Raw genomic sequence first — 14,024 nt, 5'->3', positions numbered from 1 at the left:
GGTAACTACAGTTATAATAGGTTCTTATCACTCCACAGTTTCTTTTTTTTTTTGACGGTCTTGCTTTGTTGCCCAGGCTTGAGTGCAGTGGCGCAATCTCGGCTCACTGTAACCTCCGTCTCCCAGGTTCAAGCAGTTCTCCTGCCTTAGCCTCCTGAGTAGCTGAGATTACAGGCGTACACCACCGTGCCCAACTAATTTTAGTATTTTTAGTAGAGATGGTTTCTCCAGGTTGGCCAGGCTGATCTCAAACTCCTGACCTCAGGTGATTCACCTGCCTCGGCCTCCCAAAGTGCTGGGATTGCAGGTGTGAGCCTCCATGCCCAGCCTCCACAGTTTCTTTATGCATATTTAAGCAAATATAAATGGGATTTTCTCTTTTTTTAAAGACAGTAATATTCACACTTTTCTCCACTTTTAGATTTTGCTGAATGTGTCTAGGAGATTTTTGTATCAGTACACAGAAAGCATCACCTGCCCCCCCCCTTTGCCGCACCCCCAGTTACTTAGTTTGTGTGGATGTACCATAACTTAAGTAGTCTCTTGATGGATATTTCGTTTATTTCTAGTCATTTTTGGGTTCAAACAGTGCTGTAAATGAATAATCTTGTACGTATAATTTGCCCAAGTATGTCTGCGGGATACATTTCTACATATAAAATTGTCAGGTCAAATGATATGCACCTTTAACATTTTGCTAGATGATGCCAAGTGACCACCATAGTGGTGATTGTACTAATTTTGCATTCTTATTAGCAATGTATAATGATCCTGTGGAAAAAGAGAGTTTATCAGAGTTGCTTTAGCAGTGAACCTACATTTTATTCTTGCCTGTGTCTTCTGAAATGTTTATTAGGTAATGTCCTCATCAGTTTTAAGTCACTATGTGAAAATGTCAGATTTCTGTCATCCACATGGAAACAAGTTAAACTCTTTTCATTGTTACCTTTTTCTTCTAGTATTTTACCTTTCTCCTTTCACTCACAGCCAAACTTATAAAAATAATAAGCTGTCCTTTTTTCTAATTTTCATCTTTCATGTGCTTTTCAACTGATTACAATATGTTTCTACTCATGCTACTACATTAAGATAGCTCTAAGATTGACAGCGACTTCTCAATTGATAAATGAGGTGGATATTTAAAAAATCTTATCTAAACCCTGTGGTCTTCAAAACTGTTGATGATGTCTTCCCGGAAACTCACTCAGCTTTCTAGCGACATCGCTTTCACTTGATTCTTCTTATCTGACTTTTGTTCTCATTTTTTTTCCTGTTCACATTCTCCTTGGGTGATCTCATCCATTTTCCATTGTTTCAGTTACCATCTGTATGTGGATAACTTCTGAATGTGTATACTTCTAGTTTAAAATCTGTGGTATCTAACTACCACTAGCCAACTAGGATATCTCCCAGGCTGCTTAACCTTGTCAACTGCCCAAACTGAGCTAATTATTTTCTTTTGCTATTCCCCTCCCAAAGCCACTGCCTCCTATGTTCTCTGTCTTGGTGAAGGGCACATTTGGTCCTCTGTATCTGTAGGTTTCACATCTGTATATTCAATTAACCTTGGATTGAAAATATTAAAAAGCTTGAGGCCAGGAATTTGAGACCAGCCTGGGCAACATAGGGAGACCTGATCTCTACAAAAAAAATTTAAAAATTAGCTGGGCATGGTGGCGTGTGCCTGTGATCCCAGCTCCTTGGGATACTGAGGTGGGAGGACTGCTTGAGCCCTAAGAGTTTGAGGCTACAGTGAGCTGTGATCACACCACTGCACTTCAGCCTGGGTAACAGCAAGGCTCTGTCTCAAAAAACAAAAAAGAGAATATTAAAAAAAAATTGTGTCCTTGTAAAAATGTACAGACTTTTTTTTCTTGCCATTATTCCATAAACATTATAAGTAAACAACTATTTATATAGCATTTACACTGTATTAGGTATTATAAATAATCTAGAGATAATTTAAAGGATACAGGAGGATGTGTGCCTAGGGTATATAACAGTGCCATTTCATGTCAGGGACTTAAGCATCTATGTTTTGGTATCCATGGGAGGTCCTGAAACCAGTCTCCAATGGACACTGAGGTACAACTGTTGTACCCTCTGTTGTTGAAACCGAAAGCCTGGGCATCATTTTTGACTCCTCTCTTTCACCTTTATATCTAATCAGTCACCAAGCCCTATTGGTTCTGTCTCCTAAATATGTCAAATCTGGTCACTTCTCTATCCCCTCCACCATCATTCTAGTTCATGTTGCTGCCGTCCCTTGCCTAGATTACTCCTAACTGATTTGTGTACTTCCAATCCACTCTCCACACTGGCCATAGGGATCTTTCAGAAATGAAAATCTGACCTAGCCACAACCCTGCTAAACTCAAATCTCTTGGTAAAGGCCAAACTCTTCTTATTCCACTTTGAACTTCACACTCTGTGCTTCCGCTACATTGGCCTTCTATCATTCTTTGAATATGCCATCCTATCTTGCATTATGGGGTCTTTTGCACAATTTGTTTTTTTCTATTTGGTAGGATTCTTTCTTGACTCCTCCTACCTTTGTCCCTTCCTTTTGCCTGATTACTCCTGTTTATAACAGGAGATCTCTGCTCAGGGTTTTTTTTTTTTTTTTTTGAGATGGAGTTTCCCTTTGTCCCCCAGGCTGGAGTGCAGTGGTGCGATCTCGGCTCTCTGCAACCTCTGCCTCCCAGGTTCAAGTGATTCTTCGCCTCAGCCTCCTGAGTAGCTGGGATTTCAGGCGTGCGCCACCATGCCCCTCTAATTTTTGTATTTTTAGTAGAGACGGGGTTTTACCATGGTGGCCAGGCTGCTCTCAAACTCCTGGCCTTGTGATCACCTGCCTCGGGTTCCAAAAGTGCTGGGATTACAAGCGTGAGCCACTGCACCCGGCCAGCTTTTTAAAGAAAATTTTAGAGACGGGGGTCTCGCTTTGTGGCTCAGGCTGGTCTTGAACTCCTGGGTTCAAGTGATCCTGCTGCCTTGGCCTTCCAGTGGTGGGATTACTGACATGAGCCACTGCACCTGGCCTCTGCCCAGCTTTGGGGAAGTCTTCCCTAACCTCTTCAGATCTTTGTCAGGAATATTCATATCACCTTTTTTTTTTTTGAGACAGGGTCGCACTCTTACCCAGGCTGGAGTGCAGTGGCGTGATCTCGGCTCACTGCAACGTCCACCTTCTGGGTTCAAGCGATTCTCCTGCCTCAGCCTTCCTAGTAGCTGGGACTTCAGGCAGGTGCCACCATGCCTGGCTAATTTTTGTATTTTTAGTAGAGACGGGTTTTCTCCATGTTGGCCAGGCTGGTCTTGAACTCCTGGTCTCAAGTGATCTGCCTGCCTCGGCCTCCCAAAGTGTTGGGATTATAGGTGTGAGCCAGTGCTCCCAGCCTCAAAAAAAATTTGCTGAATGGATGAATAAATGAGTCTCCTTCATGGGTTCATTTTCCTTCGTATGACTCTTAAAGGTGTTCCCAGATATCCGGCCTTCAGTCTTCCTTCTCTGTGTGTAATCTCATTTTCCTCCCACCCATTTGTTAATGATTCCAACTCTGTACTTTTTCTTTCAAATTTTAAAACGTTTATTTTATTGACACATAATAGATACACATTTGTTATATGCCAATGTATATCTATTATGTGTCACATGTTCTTTGTCTATAATTTAGACTCTTTGTTTGAGTTTATATTCATATATGTGTGCCTACTAGAAGTATTTGAAGGTATATGTGATCTATAGATATCTCTAAAGCCGATCTCATCATTACCTCTCCTTTTTCCACCATCTTACTTGCTTCTCCTGTGTGGCAGTGATGTTAACTTTTAGTCTCTCATCAAAGCTAGAAATCTCTGAGCTATTATACATAGGTTTGTCTTTCTTACCCTTCCCCCAGGTGTAGGGATTAATAATTCCAGTCCATTTAAGAAGGATTTATTAAAAATTTATTTTGTATATGTATCAAATTTTGAACCCAAAGCTCCTAAATTTCATAGGCTATATATGTGTACATTAGAATAAAAACCAAAAATACAGCACACTTATTCTTTCACTTAAGAAGATGGGACTAATATTAGAGGACCAATGCACACTGATTTTTTTTTGAATGTATATTTAAATTACTGTTGCATAACTACCCAAAAATTTAGCTACTTAAAAAATTATTTTGTTATGTTTATGGATACTGTGGGTTAGGATTTTGGACAGGGCATAGCAGGCATGACTTGCCTGTGTTCCACCGTGACCCTGGTTCATTTGGGAAGACATTAAGGCCAAGTGTTGACAGCTGGGTGAGAGATGATCTGTAGTGTTGACTCTAATGTCTGACATGAGACATTAGCCTAGGAGGACTCAAGGACTAAAACTGCTAATGGAGCATCTGTAAGTGGCCTCTACTTATGGTTCGGGCTTTCTCAGAATGTAGCAGCCTCAGAATAGTGTATGACTTTAAAAAAAAAAAATTTTTTTTTTTTTTTTTTTAAATTTTTGAGACAGAGTCTTGCTCTGTTGCCTAGGCTGGAGTGCAGTGGCGCGATCTCAGCTCCTGCGAGGAGGCAGACCGTCCAACCCGTGCCCGGCAGCCGCGAGGGACCGGGGCGGCGGTGAGGCGGGGATGGCAGTCCCCCCCCCCCACCCCACGGGGCGGCCCCAACGTTCGGGCGGCGAGCGAGAGGCGGGCCCTGCAACCTCTGTCTCCTGGGTTCAAGCAGTTCTCTTGCCTCAGCCTCCTGAGTAGCTGGGATTACAGGCATGTGCCACCCTGCCTGGCTAATTTTTGTATTTTTTAGTAGAGACAGGGTTTGCCATATTGGCCTGGCTGGTCTCGAACTCCTGACCTCAGGTGATCCACCCACCTTGGCCTCCCAAAGTGCTAGGATTACAGGCCTGAGCCACCCCTAATTTTTAATGACAGCTCAGGGCTCCAGAAGGAAGTGTTTTAGCAAACATGACAGAAACTTCATTGCCTTTTCTGAGCTGGTTTCTAAAGTCATGCAGCATTGCTTCAGCTGCATTCTCTTAAGTTACAGGAGAGTCAAAATCTACCCGATTCAAGGAGAGGGTGCATAGACCACTATATGTGATGATAGGAGTGTCAAGATCACATTATAGAAGACCATGTCGGATGGGAGATAGGCTTGTGGCCATCTTTGGAAAATGCAAACTTTCATACCTGTACATGTATGAAATGTTGCTATCATAGATCGCCCCACCTTAGGATATTGCCCAGTTGTTGGAATCCTTCATGGCTCTGCCCCGTTACCCTGTTCTCTGACTCTAGTGTCTGAAAATCTTGCTGATCAATAAAATGGAAAACTTAACATTCATACAACTTACATTGAACCTTTCTAATAAACCTCTTTTTATATTGGAAGAATACCTGTGTGACATAGACATAAATTATTTTATTAATGTAATTGAAATTTTAGAAAAGTGGGGTGAAAGCATTACTTATTCAGCAGAAAGTAAATATGTTTCTGCTACTTAAAGTCATAGGAGCAAGATGTTAACTAAGTGGCATCTCATTGCAAATGAGTACAATATTTTTGTTTTTACAGATATGCAATATGATGAAGATGATGATGAAATCACCCCGGATTTGTGGCAAGAAGCATGCTGGATTGTAATCAGGTAACTTTGGACCAAACTGAATTAGCCTGAAAAGGCACTGTAGATTTCCTGCTTATTCTTCTTGATAAATAGCTCTTCTATATAAATATGCTACATGAGAGTAGTTATTTTATTTATATATTTAACATTTTAAGTATTTCAGACCTAAAAGTTACACAAATAATTCATTTAATCACTTTAACCAGATTCCGAAAATGTTACCCTGTACTACATTTCTTTGTCTTTTTCTCTTTTTGTACATATTTTTTTTTCTGAAACATGTGAGAGTAACTTGCAGATCATTTGACCCTGGGAGGTTGAGGCTACAGTGAGCCAAGATCGCACCGCCACACTCCAGTCTTGGTGACAGAGTGAGACCCTGTTTCCAAAAAAAAAAAAAAAAGAGTAACTGCAGACATAAGGACATTCTTTTACGTAATCACAATTATGGTGATCTTATTTAATCTATATACCTTACCCACATTTTGCCAGTTGTCCCACTGGTGTTTATAGCAAAATACAAATTTTTCTCATCCTGGATCCAACCTAGGATCACATACTGGATTTACTTGTCATGGCATATTCTTTTGTTTCCTTTAATCTGGAACAGTTCCTCAGTGTGTCTGTTCTTCTTTTTTTTACCTTGACATTTTTGAAGAATACGGGCCAGTTACTTTTTAGGCTGCTTTTCTGTTTAGGTTTGTGTGATATTTCTCATAATTAGATTCAGATAATTACTTTTGGCAGAAGTGACATAGTCTCAGTGCATCATATCAGGAGGCATGTTTGTTTCATTACTAGTAATATTAATTTGATTGCTTGGTTTTCTCATTATTTTAAATGGACAAAGTTAAAATTGGTTATATTTCATTCCAAATTCCCATCCAATTCTAAGTGTAACTAAATGTAATAAAATTGCGAGAAGCCTTGTATAGGTAAGAAAAGTAACTTATAAGTGATAAAGTAACATCCTGTAAGGTTAGGATGTTAAAGGCTTATAACCCTTCTCTCATCCCCTGACAGCTGTTTTATATACAATAACATGATGATGGATGCCTCTCTGAGCCCCATCAGCTCCAAGGTGCATGTCCTTTTGGTCAACATTTTCTCTTTTCAAAGAACACATGCTTCCGACATTCTGCCAGTTGTATTCAGAGTACAACTGAATAACCTTTCTTGAATGTTGTTTTGTGAAAAAGATACTGATTCGCCTGTAGTCCCAGCACTTTGGGATGCTGAGGCAGTCAGATCACTTGAGGTCAGGAATTGGAGACCAGCCTGGCCAACATAGTGAAGCTCCGTCTTTACTAAAAAATACAAAAATTAGATGGGTGTTGTGGCGCACGCCTGTAATTCCAGCTACTTGGGAGGCTGAGGCAGGAGAATCGCCTGAAATTGGGAGGCAGAGTTTGCAGTTAGCTGAGATGATGTCACTGCACTCCAGTCTGGGTGGCAGAGCGAGACTCTGTCTCAAGAAAGAAAGATGTTGATTCAGCATGTTGTCCAGAATCTTACAAAAAAAAGTGTTGAAAGCCAGGTGCTGTGGTGTGTGCCTATATAGTCCCAGCTACCTGGGAGGCTGAGGCAGAAGGATCACTTGAGCTCAGGAGTTTGAGTGTTGTCTGGGTAACATAGTGAGACCTTGTCTCTAAAAATAAATAATTAAAAAATATATATTGAGTTTTTGGGATATAAGTATATATTTTTCCATAAGGAGTTGAGGGTGAGGATGGGAGCTCTGTTTCTGGTGGCAGGGTTTGGAGAAGGGGCCGGGGCGGCAGTTGCCATGTTTGGTTGCAAAGGTAGCAAGAAGCCTCTGAAACAGCCCAAGAAGCAGGCTAAGGAGATGGATGAGGAAGATACAGCTTTCAAGCAGAAACAAAAAGAGGAGCAGAAAAAGCTTTAAAATCGAAGGCTGTGGGGAAAGAGCCCCTGGCCACAGGTAGAATTAAGAAATTTGACAAAAAGCCTTGGCGACGTGGCTCACGCCTGCCTGTAATCGCAACACTTTGGGAGGCTGAGGCCGGTGAATCACTTGAGCTCAGGAGTTTGAGACCAGCCTGTGCAACATAGCCAGACCCTGTCTCTCTCTCTTTTTTTTTTTAAAGAAAGAAAAAAAGAGAAATCTGGCAAAAAGTCAGCTTTTCATTGTGCCTGAGGTGATGGTGACCTTTGATTCTATTGTATTTAAACATCTGTATTCCCTGCCATAATATCTTTTGCCACCTATAGCTAGAATGAAGAATTGTCTTGGAGCCATTTAAGAGTAAACTTTTGTAAACACAAAAAATAAATTGGCTGTAGAAGACTAAACTTTATTGAGACAGTTATATCTTCTGTGATGTTTGGGTGTTAAACACCAAGAGATATTTTATTAGGAAACAATAACCAGGTAGATGTTCTGTGGAGTGTGCCTGTATTCTACATTCTCCCGGTAGAAAAAATATTTTATCTTAGATGAAAAGAAGTTGTTTTCAACATATGTGGTAGATTGCTCAAGGATAAAATACTCTATTGTGAACTGTCGTAGCATTTATCATTTGTTAGAAAATAAATTATTGATTTTTAAGTTTAAATTGACTGTAGATACTTTGGCTATTGAGAAATGAATTTTGATTTTTTTTTACTTTTTAATATCAAGTGGTCTTGTGAATGTGATATTAGTTAGTATCACAAGTAACTTCATAAGATGACTGCAGGCAAAGTAAACAGAGTAGAGACCATAAGTATCAAATCTTCATATAGTTTAGGTGTTTAAGCACCATTCTAATGATTTTCGGGAAAGTAGCTATAGTTCAGCTTCCTGGGGTAATGAAACATCTATAGTTTAGAAGCTATTTCATCTTAAATTGCCTATAAAAAACCATTGCTATGTATATTACAGGCAATGCCATGTTTTTCTTACAGTATCAATGGCTAATCCACATGGTTGTGAGAAATTTCTATCCCATTATGTGACAGTCTCTACTGAAATAAATTGCCCCAACTGTTATTTAGGTCACATCTTACACGTGTGATTGTCTGTTGTGTTTTCTACCATAGGACCTCACTTCTAATATTGGTGGCCATACTTGACTGGATCAGGGTGGGGCCAATTTGTTGGCCTGTCACTGATGTGTGAGGTGACCTGATGAAGCCAAAATGGGAGGCTGATGATTAGTTGGACTCTGCATATTGTCTCAGAAAATTGATGTGAAGTTGGGGGAGTCAGTAGTTGGGGAGTAGAAGCTAAGAAAGTCTCACAGATATAAGATGATAGAGGTCACAAGATATAGGAGTGGAGATGTGGAGGTGTGGTGGGGCACTTCGTACTGCTGAAGGGTGATGGGATAATCTTCAGGGTTGTGCTAGATCCTCCAGCCTCTGTGATTCCCAGCTTTGCGGCTGTCCCTGGATGGTAATAGGGAGTGATCTGTTGAGATCCTCTTGCACTTGTATCTACTTGTCTCTGTATGTCTTTCCCACCCCTCACCTGAAAAGTATCTGTTGCTTATAAAAATAATGTCTACTTTTTAGATTGCAGGTCTCTCAGCCATGCTGCATTTTTATCACCAGACTTTTGCTGAGTATTTTTATGTAAAGACTTACTCTTCTTATCCTACCTTTAACAATTCAAAATAGAACTAATGCTCTGTAACCTAAAGTTGGCATTCTCATGCATTATTTTAGTCATTAATATCACTACCCTCCCTCCTATTCAAATGAAAGTTCTTATTGTTATCTTTGACTTTTTTTTAGTTTTCTCTTCTGACACATTTGTCAAGAAATATTTTAAAGAGGTGGAATAAAATTTGTCCATAAAGGACATAAAGTTTTTTTTTTTTTCTTTGAGATGGGGTTTCGCTGTCTCCCAGGCTAGAGTGCAATGATGCAATCATGACTCAGTGCAGCCTCAAACTCCTGGGCTCAAGTGATCCCCCTACCTCAGCCTCTTGAGTACGTGGGACTATAGGCACATGCCACCATGCCTGGCTAATTTTTTTCTTATTTGTAGAAATGAGATCTCATTACATTGCCCAGGCTGAACTCAAGCAATCCTCCTGCCTTGGCCTCCCAGGAGCTGGGATCCTTATGGTTCTTATATCGTGCTTTAAGTATTTTACCCCCAAATATAAGCTGCTTTTCCCCAAATAATAAGTTCTACAAAGAAAATATGCCCGGTTTCATCCTTTTTAAGATACCTCATAGTGTCTTGTTTAGTGGTTGACATATAATGGTTGGTATTTTATGACTGTTTGTTGAATAATGAAAATGGGGAATTATGCTAGAAATTATCACTGAATTGCAACTGACTGAACTCAAATATTTTCCCAGTTCCTATTTTGACGAGAAAGGCTTGGTCAGACAACAGCTGGATTCTTTTGATGAGTTTATTCAGATGTCTGTTCAAAGAATTGTGGAAGACGCTCCTCCTATAGACCTACAGGCTGAAGCTCAGCATGCTAGTGGAGAAGTTGAAGAACCGGTAAGGTAGTTCTAATAGTTACACAGGTACAAGAAGAGTATTGGTTTGAAATTTTAGCCCTTCTCTTACCTGGCTTAAAGGTTAAAAAAAGTCAGTTGGAGCTTTTAGCAAATTACTTACAGCACCGTCAATCACTTTCTGATTTATTCTCTCTAATGAAGAGGTGTGTTTTTTTGCAAGTTATCCCATCCTTATTCACATAGTAGGTATTGAATAGCTGGGAAGAGAGGACCCTGAAATATGAACAAATAAGAGAAGTGAGCCAGAGATGGTCACATTGCTTTAGATAGATAACCCCACTTTTTTCTCTCACAGTGTAAAAATAATAAAAAATGTTTGAAGGAATTTTCATCTGATTTTATATATTGCATGAAGTACATTATTATAACCATATGAGAGAAGAAAGGAAAATCACCCAAACATATCAGCTATCTTTATTAAGCTTCTTGTATCTTTTACTCACATATATGCAGGTTTTTTAGCATTGTTAAAATCATACTAAGGGTATAATTTTATAATTTGGTTTTATATGAGTGATTATAAGAAGTATGTAGTCCAAAATAATGACTGTCCCAGTTTTAGAGAAGTTGAGAGGCAGCTTTTGGAACATATGGGACTTTGAGAGACAGGGAAAACTGAGAAACAAAGTGAGGTAGGGAAAGCCTGCAAAATAGAGCTAGACACAGGGAGAGTTCATTGTTTCTAGCCTGATCAGTTTCTCTTCTGTGTAGCTTATCTCCTAAGGGCTGGTCTGTTATTTCCATTTTAGTTGGACATGCTGTACAGAATTTTGCTATTAAGAACAAAAGTGATTGGCTCTTCTAGGGCTGTGCTGGAAAGGGGGACATTAAGTTTCTTTTTTATTCTTGGGTCATTTTTTTCTTTTTTTACAGGGACTACAGGCACCCACCACCATGCTTGGCTAATTTTTTTGTATTTTTAGTAGAGATGGTGTTTCACGGGTTGGCCAGGCCGATCTCCAACTCCTGACCTCAAGTGATCCACCTGCTTCAGCCACCCAGAGTGCTGAGATTATAGGCATGAGCCACTGCACCTGGCTTGTTGGGTCATTTTTTCTTCATGGTCTTTGTATAACAAGCCGGATAACAATATAACATAGCAAATTCAACGTGCCAGTAACAGAAGTACTTAAAGAGGAGGAGATCTCTAACACCTAGTTATCAGAGCTTAGTAGAAAAGATGGAAGAGACTTAAATTTACTATGAAGAACTCTCTTAGAAGAGAAAAGGTGCTTAGTCGTTTCAGCAAGGAAATATTTGGTGTGGCTGGCGCGATGGCTCATGCCTATAATTTCAGCACTTTGGGAGGCCGAGGCGGGCAGATCACCTGAGGTCAAGAGTTTGAGACCAGCCTGGCCAATATGGTGAAACCCCGTCTCTACTAATAAAGTGCAAAAATTAGCCGGATGTGGTGCCAGGCACCTGTAGTCCCAGCTACTAGGGAGGCTGAGACAGGAGAATTGCTTGAACGTGGGAGACAGAGGTTGCAGTGAGCCGAGATGGCGCCACTGCACTCCATCCTGGGCTAGAGGTCAAGACTCTGTCTCAAAAAAAAAAAAAAAAAAAGAAAAGAAAATACTTGGTGTATTTAGCCTGGGGACCACAATGATCAGTATGTGATTTTGGCTTATCTTTTTTTTTTTCTTTTATTATTATTATTATTATTATTATTATTTTTTTATTTATGAAGTATTTATTGATCATTCTTGGGTGTTTCTCAGAGAGGGGGATATGGCAGGGTCATAGGATAATAGTGGAGAGAAGGTCAGGAGATAAACACATGAACAAAGGTCTCTGGTTTTCCTAGGCAGAGGTCCCTGCGGCCTTCTGCAGTGTTTGTGCCCCTGGTTACTTGAGATTAGGGAGTGGTGATGACTCTTAAAGAGCATGCTGCCTTCAAGCATCTGTTTAACAAAGCACATCTTGCACCGCCCTTAATCCATTTAACCCTGAGTTGACAGCACATGTTTCAGAGAGCAGGGGGCTAGGGGAAAGGCCATAGATCAACAGCATCCCAAGGCAGAAGAATTTCTCCTAGTCAGAACAAAATGGAGTCTCCTATGCCCACCTCTTTCTACACAGACACAGCAACAATCTGATCTCTCCTTCCTTTCCCCACACTTCCCCACCACCTTTTCAACAAAACCGTCATTGTCCTCATGGCCCGCTCCCGATGGTCGCTTTCTCTTCGGAGCTGTTGGGTACACCTCCCAGACAGGGCGGCCGGGCAGAGGCGCTCCTCACCTCCCAGACAGGACGGCCGGGCAGAGGCGCTCCTCACTTCCCAGACAGGGCGGCCGGGCAGAGATGCTCCTCACCTCCCAGACGGGGTGGCAGCCAGGCAGAGGCTCTCCTCACCTCCCAGACGGGGCGGCCTGGCAGAGGCGCTCCTCACCTCCCAGACGGGGCGGCCGGGCAGAGGCGCTCCTCACTTCCCAGAGGGGGCGGCCAGGCAGAGGCGCTCCTCACTTCCCAGACGGGGCGGCCGGGCAGAGGCGCTCCTCACTTCCTCCCAGACGGGGTGGCAGCCAGGCAGAGGCGCTCCTCACCTCCCAGACGGGGCGGCCCGGCAGAGGCGCTCCTCACTTCCCAGACTGGGCGGTCGGGCAGAGGCGCTCCTCACCTCCCAGACGGGGTGGCCAGGCAGAGGCACTCCTCACTTCCCAGACGGGGTGGCGGCTGGGCAGAGGCGCTCCTCACTTCACAGATGGGGCAGCCAGGCAGAGGTGCTCCTCACTTCCTCCCAGACGGGGTGGCGGCCAGGCAGAGGCACTCCTCACTTCCCAGACGGGGTGGCCGGGCAGAGGCGCTCCTCACTTCCCAGACGGGGCAGCCGGGCAGAGGTGCTCCTCACTTCCTCCCAGACGGGGTGGCGGCCGGGCAGAGGCGCTCCTCACCTCCCAGACGGGGTGGCCAGGCAGAGGCGCTCCTCACTTCCCATACCGGGTGGCGGCCGGGCAGAGGCGCTCCTCACTTCCCAGATGGGGCAGCCGGGCAGAGGCGCTCCTCACTTCCTCCCAGACAGGGTGGCGGCCAGGCAGAGGCGCTCCTCACCTCCCAGACGGGGCGGCCGGGCAGAGGTGCTCCTCATCTCCCAGACGGGGTGGCGGCCGGGCAGAGGTGCTCCTCACTTCCTCCCAGACGGGGTGGCGGCCGGGCAGAGGCACTCCTCACCTCCTAGACGGGGCGGCTGGGCAGAGGCGCTCCTCACCTCCCAGACGGGGTGGCCAGGCAGAGGCGCTCCTCACTTCCCATACCGGGTGGCGGCCGGGCAGAGGCGCTCCTCACTTCCCAGATGGGGCAGCAGGGCAGAGGCGCTCCTCACTTCCTCCCAGATGGGGTGGCGGCCAGGCAGAGGCGCTCCTCACCTCCCAGACGGGGCGGCCGGGCAGAGGTGCTCCTCATCTCCCAGACGGGGCAGCCGGGCAGAGGTGCTCCTCACTTCCTCCCAGACGGAGTGGCGGCCGGGCAGAGGCGCTCCTCACCTCCCAGACGGGGTGGCCAGGCAGAGGCGCTCCTCACTTCCCATACGGGGTGGCGGCCAGGCAGAGGCGCTCCTCACTTCCCAGATGGGGCAGCCGGGCAGAGGCGCTCCTCACTTCCTTCCAGACGGGGTGGCGGCCAGGCAGAGGCGCTCCTCACCTCCCAGATGGGGCGGCAGGGCAGAGGCGCTCCTCACTTCCCAGACGTTGGGCGACTGGGCAGAGGCGCTCCTCACTTCCCAGACGGGGCAGCTGGGCAGAGGCGCTCCTCACATCCCAGACGATGGGCGGCCAGGCAGAGACGTTCCTCACTTCCTATACGGGATAGCGGCCGGGCAGAGGCGCTCCTCACTTCCCAAATGGGGCGGCCGGGCAGAGGGGCTCCTCACATCCCAGACGATGGGCGGCCAGGCAGAGACGCTCCTCACTTGCTAGATGGGGTG

At 44.1% G+C, this 14,024-nt stretch overlaps 1 protein-coding gene across 5 annotated transcripts in view; it reads left to right on the top strand.

Annotated features, from left to right (window-relative positions):
* The window catches only part of POLR2B (RNA polymerase II subunit B), a 56,585-nt gene that overhangs the window by 3,101 nt on the left and 39,460 nt on the right, over positions 1-14,024 (top strand). For all 5 annotated transcript variants that reach the window (XM_054484658.1, XM_063664519.1, XM_063664521.1 and 2 more), the window contains exons 3-4: positions 5,563-5,635; positions 9,929-10,079. In XM_054484658.1, coding sequence (XP_054340633.1) covers positions 5,563-5,635; positions 9,929-10,079 — 224 coding nt within the window. The remainder of the gene's footprint in view (positions 1-5,562; positions 5,636-9,928; positions 10,080-14,024) is intronic.

The sequence above is a fragment of the Pongo pygmaeus genome, chromosome 3 (assembly GCF_028885625.2).
Source record: "Pongo pygmaeus isolate AG05252 chromosome 3, NHGRI_mPonPyg2-v2.0_pri, whole genome shotgun sequence".
NCBI classification, from domain to species: Eukaryota; Metazoa; Chordata; class Mammalia; order Primates; family Hominidae; genus Pongo; species Pongo pygmaeus.
The sequence above is the reverse complement of the archived record's forward strand: the minus strand, read 5'-3'. Positions and strand labels throughout refer to the sequence as shown.